This window comes from Cucumis melo, chromosome 12 (genome assembly GCF_025177605.1).
Source record: "Cucumis melo cultivar AY chromosome 12, USDA_Cmelo_AY_1.0, whole genome shotgun sequence".
Lineage (NCBI taxonomy): Eukaryota > Viridiplantae > Streptophyta > Magnoliopsida > Cucurbitales > Cucurbitaceae > Cucumis > Cucumis melo.
Genome location: NC_066868.1, coordinates 2,001,008 through 2,015,675, shown reverse-complemented (window position 1 = coordinate 2,015,675; position 14,668 = coordinate 2,001,008). Strand labels below are relative to the sequence as shown.

The following is a 14,668-nucleotide window of genomic DNA, read 5'->3' as shown; positions in this document are numbered from 1 at the left end:
TTCAATCCATGTGCTTACACCCTATACTCTCTCTTTCCAATGAACAGTCAAACATTGAAAAAGAAACACAAGAAAGAAAAAAAAAACATTTTATTTTGGAAATCATATCAACATAGTGACATGAGCTTTACTCAAACATCTTATAATATTTTATAGGATGTTTTGAAAATAAAGAAAAAGAAAATCAACATAAAGAATTCATCAAAAAGAAAAAAAAAAAAAACATATAAGTTAACAAATAATTAATCAATTTTTTTTTTTTTTGTTTCTAAAAAATATAAGTAAAATGTAGAATTCTATCTCTGAGGTAAATATTGAGTTATGAGATAGATTAGAAATGATAGATTTTAGTTTGAAGTAAACAAAATAAAGTTTGACTTTTTTAAAACTAAAAACAAAAAAAGATTCTTTGCTTTTATGACTTTTCTTCTACATAATTTTCTTTCTTTTTTCAGGTGGTCAACACAACTTGATCATCAAGAAATAATTAGAGACTCCATTTCCAAGACCGGTTCGGTTCATCTCCCCCAATTCGGGTTTTCTATTATTTAAATAATTTCTTTTTTTTTATCTTTTTCATTTTGTTCGAAGTGGGTAAAGATATGAGTTTTTATCAATGGTAGTCTTTATATATTTTTCTAATGAATAAATTATGGGCTCTCAATAAATCTTAAATTTAATTCATACAATTAAATTTTTATCGATAATAATGATTGTTTCGTGAAAGAAGTATGATATGATTTTCAAAATTTACGGTGAAAACTTTATAAATAACAATTTTATTTTAGTAAAAAAATAATAAATTCGTATATTAGAGATTAAATTTAAAATTTTAAAAGTATACAACTTTAAACTTAAATATATCGATTTTGTATATATATATTTTTTATTGAGTTTTGTTGTATTGAACTTAAAATTTTATAAATTAAACCCCGAAGTTTCAAATGGAAATCAGTATATCCAGTTGTAATTTATTGTTTTGTTAATATGATATCTATAAAACAAACTATTAGATTTTTGATGTATAAACAAGTCCTAGAACTATAATAACAGTTAGTTAATGGTTTCACCTACTTTATTTTATCACGACCAAATTAATTAGTAGATGGTTCCACATAGTTAGGATTTATTATAAAATTTTCTTTTTAAAGATGGTCTGAAGTGGTTAGGATTTATTCCTTATTGGTAAAAATGTTGTATGAGAAGTTATGCAATTTTGAAGCAAAGTATAAAAGCTTTTGATGATAGTTTTTCGTTGAAGCTCTTGATGGAAAATAATACGAAAAAACCAATCATCAAGTTGTTACATCATCCATAGAAACCAATCATCAAGTGGTTAAATTACATCATTCATAAATGTGAAGAGTTATCATTGTTATGTTCTCACATATTTAGAATTATAAATGGTAAAGTGCATATAGAATAACCAAAATAAATAAGAAAGTTAATTAAGTTGCCATGAAAGGTATCAAAATTGAGTGAATCAAACCTATATAGCCAACATATTTTGAGAACGTCACAAAATCGAATCTCTTATTGCATAATACTTTGTTTGATTAGTAATGAAAAATTGGGAGTTTAATTTAATAGAATAGGTTTATAATTTGTAAAAAAAGAAGAAGAAGAAGAAGAGGAGTAAATAGACATGATTAAAAAAAGGAAGAAAAAATTGTATGGCGAAGGGAAGGGATGAAGGGAAGAGAGGGTTCCTAGAACCATCGTCGCCGTCAGAAATGGCCCGACACTTGCCCTTCTGACTCTTAAATACCCTAAAATATTCCCAATCCGTGTTCATATTTCACCAAAGTTTCCACCGATTCTTTCTGGGTCTTTCATTTCTCATCTTCCTCTCCAAACCCTTTCAATTTTATGGATAATCTCCTCGACGATTTTCCCAATTCTTGGAATAATACTTATCCCTTCCATCCCCATCTTTCTACTTCTCTGTTCAAAGTCACTCGTGATGTCGTTGATCCCCTTCAGATTCCGGCCAAATCACATCAACATCAACATCAACACCGCCAACTTACTAACAATTCCTCCTCCTCCCCCTCCTCCTCCAGCTCCGAAGGAGATTCTCCCGATAGTCATGACACCTCTAACACCATGCTCAAATACATCACCGAGATGTTGATGGATGAAGGTGAAGATCTCAAAACACAGCCCTGTATGCTTCTTGACTGTTTGGCTCTTCAAGCTGCTGAGAAATCTTTTTATGATGTTCTTGGTCAGAAGTATCCCCCTTCTCCAATCGGTGATTCTTCTTGCTGTGATAGAGGTTTAGGAGGCGAAGATGAATCTGAGTCTTTTAATGGTAACTCTGACTCCTCTTTTTTTCACCCTTTTCAAAACTCTGTTTTAAGTCAAGATTCGTTTCTTGGGATGCAATTTCTTGGCCATTTTAGACAAGGAGCTGAGGAAGCTAGTAAGTTTCTTCCTGTTAATGGAAGATTTGGAACCATTGACTTGGATAATGATTCTTCTAGTTCTACCTCTTTTCCTTCTAGGCCAGTTGATTTTTCTTGGGTTGCTGCCGAGAACGATGGTAGATCCAGCCTTGAAAATGGGTTGTTAAGAGAAAAGAAAAACCGTTTGAGGGAAGATAGTGATGAGGAGTTGAGAAGTAGTAAACAATCTGCTAATTTTGCTGATGATAATTCACTGTCTGACTTGTTTGATGAGGTTCTTCTTTGTCGTGGCGAGAGTCGGCAGTCTCCCCCGTCGTGTGGTTCCGATGAATCATCGGAGAGCGAAGCGAATAAGAAATCGAGAGGGAGAGGGAAAAGGAAAGGGAAGAAAAGTAGTCGTTCTAGGAAGCAAGAGAACAGTGTGGAAGTTGTGGATTTGTGGACATTGTTAACTCAATGTGCTCAAGCTGTTTCAAATTACGATCAAAGAACTGCCAATGAACTGCTTAATCAAATCAGGCAGCACTCTAATCCATCTGGGGATGGAAATCAAAGATTAGCTCATTACTTTGCTAAGGGTCTTGAGACTCGTCTTGCCGCCGGTACGCCTCTATATTTGCCCTTTGCAAGTAATGAAACCTCTGCTGCTGAGATCTTGAAAGCTTATCAGATGTTCATCAAGGCGTGCCCGTTTCGGCGGATGTCATATTTCTATGGCAATAGAACAATTCTGAAGTTAGCCGAGAAAGTCTCAACATTGCATATTGTTGATTTTGGGATTTTGTATGGTCTCCAATGGCCCTGCTTGATTCAACGGCTTTCGCGTAGACCTGGTGGACCTCCGAAACTTCGGATAACAGGGATCGAGCTTCCCCAGCCAGGATTCCGCCCTGCTGAACGTGTTGAGCAGACTGGTCGTCGTCTTGCACATTACTGCAAAAGATTCAATGTGCCATTTGAACACAAGGTCTTGGCACAAAAATGGGAAACGGTTCGATACGAGGATCTCAATCTTGATAGAGATGAACTGACTATTGTGACTTGTATGTTCCGAATGAAAAACGTACCCGACGAAACAGTAGTCGCTAACAGCCCGAGAGATAGGGTTCTAAAGTTGATCAGGAAAATCAATCCAGATCTCTTCATTCATGAAGTCACCAATGGTTCATTTAACACTCCATTTTTCAACACAAGGTTTAAAGAGGCACTCTTTTACTACTCGTCGTTGTTCGACATGTACGAAGCGACAGTGCCTCGAGACAATCCCCAGAGGTTTCTGTGTGAGAAGGAAATCCTAGGAAGAGACATCATGAATGTCATAGCGTGCGAGGGGCTTGAGAGAGTCGAAAGGCCAGAGACATACAAGCAATGGCAAGTAAGGAACACAAGGGCCGGGTTCAAGCAAGTACCATTAGACCAAGATTTGCTGAAGAGTGTGGAGAAGATAGTGAACACAGAATACCATCAGGACTTCAATATCGATCAAGACGGGTCGTGGATGTTGCAAGGGTGGAAAGGACGGATTATCGACGCGTTATCATGTTGGGTTGTTGCCTAAGAAAGCCAAGGGGAGGGATTCTATAGCTAATAGAAAACTTAGGGAAGTCTTATAATATTTATCATCCATTTTGATAAATCCTTTTTGAAGTTTTGTGTTTGCTAGTTATGTATGTAGCTTGATTGTTGGAATTTTGTACATAAAATTTGGAAAACCAATCACATATAAAAAAACAAGAAATTTATTTCTTACAAAGTTGACTATTTTTTCTACTTAGTTTCTTTTTCCCTTCATGATTCTCAACTAAATTTGAAGTGTGTTGGGATTTGATTGGATTTGTTTAAGCTTGTGGAACAACACCATTCATTCTATGAATCCTTATCTTTTTAAGCTGTTCGTAACATTAGAGACCAATTAATTCTTAAATATAAGAGTAGTTTGAGAACATTTACTTTATTGTGTTTTGATTTGATCTGCTTCTTCCTTCCACATGTAAATTAAATAATATTAATGATAATTAAATTGTGATAGTTCTTAATAAACAAATAATTGGAGAAATGTGTCAAAATGATAGAAACAAAACAACATAATACTGACAATCTCATATTTATTTAATGTTATGTCAAAGTAAACATATTGGAAGACTCAATGTGAAAAAGTGTCCATTGATCCTTTTTTTTTTTTTTTTTTTTTTTTTTGCCTTATTTCATGTTTTATATTGATATGTCTTTCTAAACCAAATTTCAAAAACTATTCGAGTTCTTCTTTTACCATTTGACTTTTTAATCACCAAAATAGGCTATTATTAGTTTAAAAGAATTTAAGTAATTAAGTTTCACTATGTTTTTTTCTTCTTCTAACAATTCACTTCAAGATCATTTTAAATTAATTAGTAGGTATTAGTTCTAATTAGTGAAGGATTATTTTCAAAAAATACAAAATAAATGAAAATATTTATAGAATGTATCGAAATATTATAGTTTATCTACGATAAACTGTTATACACTATAATAGATTACTATTATCTATGTTTACTTGTTTCATGATAAATTATTGCTATATTTATAAATACTTTTAGAAGTTTTTGGTAACTAAAATAATTATCTACTAATGAAAATGAGTGTTTAAGAAATAAAAAAACATGAGGTTGAAAGTGTAAATCTAGATGAAACAAAACATAAATCCTTTAAATTCAAACTCTAAAAATCTAGAGACCACATGAAAACTAGTTCCAAAACCGAAAAGTTTCTCACCACTTTCTCTACGTTACTTCTCATGTAATCAAGGATTCCTCGTCTCAATCCCATACATTAAATGAAAATCTCTACTATAACGCGACATTGTAACTAACATTCGTATACGAAAGTCTATTATAAGTTAAAAGAGAAACTAGGGTTTTTCTTTTTCCAAATATTTAGCTGTTATTTAAGTTGGTCAAATCACTGTAATTAAATCATTGAAGATTCCACCCCAAGATGAAAACACAATACAAATTACAAATATTTGGAGAACCTAGGGTGGACTAAATTTAAGATAGAACATAGATCGACAAATAAATTATAGACAATTGAAAGATAAGTACTAAAATTGAACAAATTTCAAAATACAGATACCAAAAAGATATTTTCATGTAATAATGGTATAAGGTACCAAAAATCATTGTTCTTATCGTTTGCCTTCCTTGATTGGAACTTTTACCAAAATGAGAACTATTTTTAGGGAATAGAGGCAGAGGGAAAAGGAAAGAGAACCCACGTCTCTCCATACTCTTGATTGAGAAATTTTACCCATTGAGAAAATTTTGTTAGCCAAAAGTTTTAAAAACAACTTCCAATCAAGTAGTTTATACTTTACTTATTTATCTCTTTTTACTTTTTTGTTTTAGTTCAATACATAGTTGAGAATTCGAATGTCTGACAATAGTGTATGTTTTGAGTGAATTGAGCATATGACATATTTGCTATCTTTTACGTTGGATCCCACTTGTTTGGACATGTTTACATGGTAGGAAAAATTCCTTATTCTACTCATTCATTACTTGTCACTTGAACTAAAATAATATATAACACTTATCGTATATCAAATGTGAATGAAAAAAGTAGGAGCCACTATATTGCTAGATAATTTCAATAACAGAAAGATTTTTCATTAGCATTGTGCATAGGGAATTGTAGGGAGGCAAAATTTCTTATGGGTCCATAACACAATCAGGATGGGAATGCCCCGATTGACTGGGTACGAATGGGGATGAGGTTATTGCCCATCCCTAACCTTGAACTTCTATTGAATACTTGTTTGTATATATTTTAATCTAGATTTATGGGCTCATTACCTTGATTTTCCTTCCACTACATTCTCACAAACCAACACGTTTCTTTCACCATGTTTCATTATCACTCACATATTTCTTAGTAAAATTTCTATGAAGTCACTCAATATAAAATTGTTTCAAGTTAAGCATGTTCTACTCTAGAATTCATGTAGTTGAGCAATGAAGACACAACTTATTGATATGAATAGTAACTTTAAGTTTTTAAAGTTTTTCTTAACCATACTTTCATAACCACAAGATCCCTTTCTTTCATTTGAAAGTAATCTCCATTTATTCACGTAGTAGGTGTTTTTTATGATTTCAATCTAAATACTATTGATCAATTTTAAAGTATAAAAATTCAAAGTTCTAATCCCAAATTATGTAGGGATGTTTAAAGAAAGTAAAGTCAATATTAGAACCTAAGTAAATACTATGGCTCTATTTTAATGTAAAATTTGGATTTTAAATCTACAAAATGAACCTATTCCCCATTCGACCAAAAAAGTTTTATAAATGACATTCTCATTTTTCATTATGTAGGACTTACCGTCATCCTAAGTTTGTTTAAGGAACAATAAAATGTTAGTTCATATGCGACTAAATGAACTAAGATCAATGTTAACTTTGGTGCATAGCTAAGCTAAACGTATTCATTCATCAACTACTAATAGCTTAAAACCTTAAAAAAGTCCTTCACTCTACCTCAAGTTGAACTCTTAAAAAGAACCAAAAAAATAAAGAAAGAAACAGCTATGATAAACAGAAATTTAAAAGGACACAAATTTTCCCTCTTATCATGAGGAGGCAATATGTTCTATTCAAAAGTTCTCATATTTTGCATTCATTGCAATTGCCAAGAGTTTTTGCACTGTCCACTTGATCATAAATACTAACAATTATGCTCTAACTGAAGTCTCGATAGCTACCTTTCTGGAGTATGTGACGCTCTTGAGCTTCTCCATGTCTTCCCATAGCTCAGGCAATCCTTCCTTGATATTATGGATGCTCTCAAACGCATGATCCACCCCCTTGATCCGTTGCGAATTACCAATCTGAATTCGTGATAAGGTTAGAATGTAAGTGAGATTGGCAGCAAGCGTTAAAGAAGAAGAAGAAATCCTAATGGTATTGGCACTTACAAGCACTGTGTGAAGGCCCACCAACTTCCCGGTTTGTAGATTTCGAACACTATCATCGAAGAACAACTGGAAACAAGACAATATTTAATGTAGTCTTGGGAAATGAAAATGAAGTTAGATAACAGATCAGGCAAAGTATTAAACGATCAATGTTCTTGAAGGTCAAGCTTTGGAGGCCCAGTAAGTTGTTAAGATCTTATATATTAAATGAACAAGAAGTTTATTGATTCTAAATATTGGATGTTTTGTTTTCAACACAACAGAAACTATAATCATCGAACTCTTGGAAAAGATCACTTAGAGTTACTCTTATCTGTTCTCAACTTACAGTTTTCTTCGGGTTGATATTGGCCATCTCGAAAACTTGCTTAAATGCCTCTTCGAATGGTTTGCAGACGACCGGTGTCTTCGGTAGATCGATATCAGAATTTGGATTGCTCATATACTGATTGATGTCAAAAATTACAGACCCTGCTTCCTCCTCATCAACCGTTCCCTTATCAGGATTCAAAGTCTCAAAGCATAAAATCCCTTCAAAACAGTCCTCTAATCCAAGTCTCTTCAGCGCTCTATTTGCATGGGCCATATCACCATTTGTGAATATCTGAGCTCAAAAATCAGACAGCAACACAAAAAGAAAGGTTAAAAATCAAAACACTATTAGTGAACATGACTATACACTGTTAGTAAACCACGTAAATCTTTATGTCGATTTACTATTGATTTAAGTTTTCTGTTTTCTTCATTTGTCAATTCCATAACAAGCTACTTACAAGTTTTCGAATTGGTAAGCTATGAAGAAGGTTTCTCAATAAAGGATCAGGCTTGAGCATATCATATGGCAATCTTCCATGAACAAAACTGCAGGAGAGGAAGAAAAAAGAGTTGTGAATACAACTCAAAATTTTCAAACATAGACTAATGTAGATCAAAAATTAGTTACCTATGGAAATCATCGTAATCGAAGTTATACCCAATAGCCTGCAACCAGGAAAAACGACCATAACATAGAATCCAATAATTGACTGCAATGGTTGTTTTGAAGAAAGATCACGTAAAAGGCTACGATGTTATAACTTACTTTAAGACCAGCCATTGTTGTCCCATAAATCTTGTACAAGGAAATGCACAATTCAGGCACGTTCTCCTCCATTCCTAACTTTTCAATCATATATTCTACAAGAGAACAAAAATTTCATCCAATCAATAAAACAACAAAGAAACCCGTCATCTGTTGGAGATTTGAACATAATCCCATGTCAACTCACATAAGATAACATTTCAAAAAGATAATTCCAAGCAAACTCTAAGTTCATAATGGACAATATCATAGAAATACAAAGAGCCTCATTTCTCTAAACACTATCAGCCCCAAACGTTTCTAAATCCAGAGGGGAAAGGGGAAAGGAAATTCCATCTAACCTTGAATGTTCTTGGTGATTTCCTTTGCCAAACCAGAGTTAAAAGGATAAAGAGTGTCATCTAGATCTGAAAGTAAACAAACAATTATTTGTTATAAAAAATTTTCCAATCCAACTTTGAACTTGAAAAAGATAAGAAGTCCAAAATGTAATACCAAATAGAAGACATTCATATTTAGCATCAGAAATCTGATTGAACTCATCACCATTCTCCATTTCCAGGTACCCACTTCAAGTTCAACCCACAAAACTCAAAAACACTTCAACTGCAATGCCCAAAAACACAGATCAAACAGATCTCAAACTAAATAAAATCCCATAAAAAAAGAACTACAAAACAAAAAAAATCGCATTTCATTTATCAACTGATTTAGATTAAGAAACTCAAACCCATGCAAATGAAACAAGAAAATGGTCCTAACAAAATGTGGGTTGACCCCAAAATCACAAAAAAAAAAAGAAAAAAACAAAAAACAAAAATCCAGCAAAACAACCAAAACCCATGAAAGTATTCTCCAAATGGTGCTAAAAAAAATGAACGATCAGAATGGAAACTGATACTCACTACAATACAAATCGAACCGTCTGGGAAGAAATTCGCCGGAAGAAGAGAGACCAATGAAAATACCCAAAAAGTTGTTGAGAAATAAAAAGGAAATGGGAAGATGCAATGCTATATCGTGGACTTATAAGACGTAGACACGATCTCATGAACAGTGAGTGAAATCGAAGCCTTTTTAATTACATTAAAAAAAGTCGGCACTCTTTCTTTTCTGGTTGATTGAATTTTAAGATTGAAGAGATCACCGTCGAGTTAGAATGGAGATCGCTCCGCCGCAATGAATGCAGTACTCAGCGGTGGTCGGCGCCGCTGGGGGCGGAGGATTTCCTTCGATAATCAGTAACGTCTATGATAAATTTGAAATTTGGGATTTGTAGAGAAATGATTTAAATACTATTTTGTGTCAATCCAATTTAGTCAACTCTATATTTTGAAGGTCCAAATTTGATTTCTATTTTTCATCAAATCTTCAAACAATCTCTATCACTAATTTGGGGTTAATTTAGAGTTAAGTTTGGGGGATCTCAAAAAATTATTTTTAGTTCTTACATTTTTAGTAATGGATTATTCAAATACATTTTTAAATTCCTTCTAGAAAATACATGATTAAATTTTAAAACCTTATAAACCAAGCAAACATATGGTTGAAAGCATTGGGTCAAAAAGATTGAAACTTTGACCCTTTTTTCATGTTTTATTTTTTATTTTTTTAGTTTCAAGGTTTGGATAATTATATTAGATATCGAGATAATTGTAATGAATAGTACTTTTAAGGATAAAAATTATAAAGTTGTTTGGAAGGTTGAAATATAATCAAGATTACTAATAATCTAGCGAATGTTGGAATGAGTGAGAAATCGAGGATGGAATGAACATAGAATCGTACAACATTAAAATAGTGGGAAAAAGAATATGCTAAAAATTATGGAAATGAAATGAGTTTGGAATTACTTTATTAATTCCAAAATGCTTAATCCAAATTAAACATGAACTATGGATTACACATTACATTGCGCATTCTATTATGGCTCTAAACAATCTCTTAAAATATTGTAAATACATTAAAATCTATCGATAATAGGCTATATTACTGGTAACACTTATAAGTGAATATGTTATATGGCCATCTATGATATGGTCTATGATTGATAGGTTTCTATAAGCAATATGGTTTAGGTGTATTACTATTATACTCCTACCAACCAACGATATAGTCTATTATTAATAAATTAAACTCACAAAACTGGATCTAAATTTGCTTTATCTACAATTCTTTTGTATTGAATTTACTCGTAATACTTTAGACTTGATTGTTATATTTGCAACTAGTTCTATGACTGTGAGTTAAATATTTTGAGTCGGATTTTGGAGTATAATGACCTTAGCAATGCTCTGCGGTAGTTTTGGATTTGGTAAGTTTATATATTTTCAAATCAGTTCTACATTTGGGTCAACCCCAAAATATTTATAGGAATTACCTATCAAGACTTCAACCTTTCTTAAGTTAAAGAATCCCCATAGAAAGATGCAAATCAATTTTGTTTGAGATTATAGGTACCTTTCTAAAAAGATTAATATTATCTATTTCTTGAGAAGTGATGTGACCCAATGTGGCCTTGGAGTTTGAAAATTTTCTCTCTTTTTCTATTTTGTGTTGGAAAGTGAGAATCAATCTCTTTTGATATTACAGGCACCTCTCTAGAAATACAAATATCTAATTTTTGAGAGGTGATGTGTGAGTAATAGGTGGCCTCATTTGGAGGTTGAGATCCATTGTACACACATTTTTCTGAGACAAATTAATAATGGACACCTTTTCTAGAAAGATGAATTGATCAGTTGATGTGGCCATAATGGTTCCTTTGTTATTTGAAATTTGAGATTTTCTTAATCACTTAATTGACATGTATATCTTTTTAGTGCACAGAGATGAAAATTCGATCAAGCTCCTTTGAATGTGAAACAAAGCAATGAAATTTTTTTCTTTCTAAAAATAACCCTTGATATATAGAACAATCTTATCAAGATGTGGATGTGTCAAACATGACCACTAACGAAGAGGGCATTCCAATTGATTAGACCTCCACTTCATTTTCCTCATTTAGAAAGAGGTATTGGTCGCCATCCATCACACTACCACGAATCCCCTTCATCTTAAAGGCACATTTAAGTTGAAGGCTTTAATCAATTGAAATTAATATGGTAGTGATGATATAAAACAAATTTTATGTTTTCATTTAATTTATAATACCTTTTAACTAGTTAACAACTTATGCTTTAGGGTTTTCCTTATGTAGATTGAAATTATTGCAATAATTAGAATACTTTTTAGAAAATATTATTCTCATATATTCTTTCTTTTAGCGTCTTTTAATTTGTAAATATTTAAGTCTATAATCTTTAGTGTTATTATAAAAAAATATATACAATTATTCTATACAAACTTACAAAAAATTTGATTGTTAAAATAAGAAGTGACTATTCATGAAAACGTTTGTAACATAATTATTTGGAAATATGAATGAATCCCAACTAGTTAAGTAAAAATATGACAAACTCTTGATGAGAAGATTTTTTAGTATGTAACGCCAAGAGTGGAAAAAAGTTGTCCACAAAATATGTAATATAATATATATGTCTGTATATACATGGGTTGAGCAAAAACTTGAATTTATTTGAGAACAATTTTGTGAACTATACCCATAAGTTTTGCTTCATTTGCATTGAAATAAACTAACAATCATATTTGCATACCCAATATCAAAAGCAAAGAAAGAGATAACTTTGCTTTACATTTCATATATTTTAAATAGTTTATTACAAATGGGGTGGATTATATAATATAACATCCAAACTCCACGATTAATTAGGGGTAATAAAATAGATATGTTAATTATAATAATGAGGAGTTGAATATTTAATTAGGCCATAACAAATGAAGTGTCCAATGCAATTTTTGAAGAAAGCCTTTGATTCTTCATCTTCTCATCAACTTCCCATAGTTCTGGCAGAGCTTCTCTAATGTTATGAATGCTTTCCAATGCATAATCAACTCCATTCCCTCTATTCCATGATCCAACCTGCATTATACATTTCATTCTTTTAAACCCATTTCTTCATTTCTTAATTCTCTCTTACATGTATTCATCTCTTTCGATTATTATATATTATTCATTTGTTTTCTTTTTCCATTACTACAAAAAGTTACCTTACTTGACGTTTTTAAAAGTCTAAAGACAATAATCGTTATTTGATATTGCAAAATAGTCATGTCTCATAGTTTTTGTAATAGCGTTCCATTGTTTTGTTCAACAATAAATGAAGTATATATATAAGAACTCACCAGCACTGTGTGGAGGCCACTGGATTTTCCCATTTTTATGTTGCGGATGCTATCGTCAAAGAACAACTACAAATCCAACATTCAAATCTTATCATTTTATGACATCAAACTTTTTTAAGTTTTGTAATTTTACGTTGAGAAGACGAGAAGAAAATTTCTTACTGTTTTCTTAGGGTCAACATTGGCTATCTTAAGTGCTAACTCAAATGCTTGTGGAGAAGGTTTGCAGATAATTGGAGTGACAGGGAGCGGTGGAGGAGTGTCATCTGTATCGCTGTTTGTCGAGGTTTTGGAATCCGATTCAGAACCATCATCAGAAGAAGTATCTAAATTAGAGGAGTTAAGACTCTCAAAGCATATGATCCTCTCAAAACAACCCTCCAAACCAAGCCTACTTAGAACTTTGGCAACATGAACTTCATCCGCGTTCGAGAAGATCTGTTTCACCAAACCAAAAAGTTGAAAATTCTTGCTTTAACAACATGTTAAAACTCGATATATGTATTATAAGCCGAAAGAAAAGTTTTTACAACTTTTTATGAAATGACAAACTAAGAAAGAGATAAAGTTCTTACAACTTTACGAATCGGCAAACTAAGTAAGAGATTTCTGAGAACAGGATCACGCTTCAAATTGTTATATGGTAATCTTCCATGAACCAAGCTGTAAAAACAAATAAACAAAGGATTATTTTGGTGAAAGATTATATCCAAAACATGTTTGAGAGTTATTTTTGAAATTGTACAAAATCATTTTTGTCATACTCAAACTACTTTGAAATTAAAACATATTTAATCACTCGAAATTAATATAATACCTAATTTTGCACTTTTAAATGCAATTTTTATATTAACAAAAATTGATTTTGAATTATTAGAAACATGTGTAAATGCTACTTTTGTTGTGATTTTTGACTATTTTCATGTTCAAAATCACTTCAAAAGATGCTTAGAATCATTTCAAAATCTCTTACATCTTAAAACACAATGTCCGGAAATTGATTTTAAAAATGGAGAAAATTGATTTGAACCAATTTGATATAAAAGGAGAGGAGAGATAGTGGCAATCATACCTGTGATAGTGATCATTATCAAATTCATAACCAATAGCCTACACAAAAAGCCAAAAAGTTTGAAACTTTAACACTAATTTCAAATGGGTCGTTTTATGTAAATTTTGCAAACAAGAAAAAAAAAAAAAAAAAAAAAGGTTCAAAGATTTGACCTTAAGACCAGCCATGGAAGTCCCATAACTCCTATACAGAAACTGATTCATCTCTACAACTCCATCTTTCTCAATCCCAAGTTCTTCAACCATGTACTCTATCATAAACAACAAAAGAAAAATAAGATCAACTCAAAGCCAAAAAACAACAAAAGGAAGAAAAACAAAAGATACATATATTGATAAGATCATTGAATGATACCTTCAATGTTTTTAGTGCATTGTTTTGACAAACCAGAACTAAGAGGGTAAAGAGTATCATCAACATCTGCCCAAAATCAAAACATAATCAACAAAATTATGTATCTACAAAGTTCAATTCTTTAGAATCATAATTAATTAATTAGCTGAGTTCTCTTAAAACCAAAGAGATGAACAATTACCAAAGAGAAGACACTCATATTTTGGTGATAATTGAGGTTGCTGATTTTTGCATTCCATTATAGTTTATGCAAAAATATTGAAAGCAACACAATAAAGAAAGAGAGAGAGAGAGACAAAGGAAATAAATGGGTGAAGGAAAAAAATGAAAATGGATGAAAGAAAAGAGAGGAAATGGTTGAGTATAAATAGGAAGATTTTGGTAAGAAAAGTCATTTGGAAAGACAAATTCTATATATATTTTCTTAGTTTGAATAAAAATTAATTCTAGAAAGATGGGTCCCAATTCCCACCCACCATTTGATTTCTATATAACTAAATAAACATCAACATCTCCTTTTGACTCAGCCAATAACATCAGCTGATTCATACTTCCTT

General features: G+C 31.9%; 3 protein-coding genes across 5 annotated transcripts; 1 reads left to right on the top strand and 2 right to left on the bottom strand.

Moving 5' to 3' along the window:
- Nucleotides 1–1,555: 1,555 nt before the first annotated feature.
- On the top strand, nt 1,556–4,161 carry LOC103497147 (scarecrow-like protein 14). Its single transcript, XM_008459243.2, has one exon. The coding sequence runs from the start codon at nt 1,870–1,872 to the stop codon at nt 3,964–3,966; it is 2,097 nt and encodes a 698-aa protein (XP_008457465.1). The 5' UTR covers nt 1,556–1,869; the 3' UTR covers nt 3,967–4,161.
- A 2,825-nt stretch (nt 4,162–6,986) lies between these two features.
- LOC103497146 (uncharacterized protein C24B11.05-like) lies at nt 6,987–9,725 on the bottom strand. 3 transcript variants are annotated; one of them, XM_017046605.2, is made up of 9 exons: nt 9,588–9,725; nt 8,936–9,046; nt 8,782–8,847; nt 8,441–8,535; nt 8,303–8,340; nt 8,133–8,220; nt 7,688–7,963; nt 7,360–7,425; nt 6,987–7,272 (listed from the first exon to the last, which is right to left on the bottom strand). In XM_017046605.2, the coding sequence occupies exons 2-9, from the start codon at nt 8,994–8,996 to the stop codon at nt 7,117–7,119; spliced, it is 846 nt and encodes a 281-aa protein (XP_016902094.1). In that variant the 5' UTR covers nt 8,997–9,046; nt 9,588–9,725; the 3' UTR covers nt 6,987–7,116. The 3 variants fall into 3 exon arrangements, with proteins under 3 accessions (XP_016902094.1, XP_016902092.1, XP_016902093.1); XM_017046603.2 differs by having other exon boundaries at nt 9,346–9,707; XM_017046604.2 differs by having other exon boundaries at nt 9,526–9,707.
- A 2,362-nt stretch (nt 9,726–12,087) lies between these two features.
- Nucleotides 12,088–14,453, bottom strand: LOC107990309 (uncharacterized). Its single transcript, XM_017046598.2, has 8 exons — nt 14,293–14,453; nt 14,112–14,177; nt 13,910–14,007; nt 13,758–13,795; nt 13,261–13,348; nt 12,848–13,123; nt 12,686–12,751; nt 12,088–12,422 (listed from the first exon to the last, which is right to left on the bottom strand). The coding sequence occupies exons 1-8, from the start codon at nt 14,348–14,350 to the stop codon at nt 12,264–12,266; spliced, it is 849 nt and encodes a 282-aa protein (XP_016902087.2). The 5' UTR covers nt 14,351–14,453; the 3' UTR covers nt 12,088–12,263.
- Between the last annotated feature and the right edge of the window lie 215 nt (nt 14,454–14,668).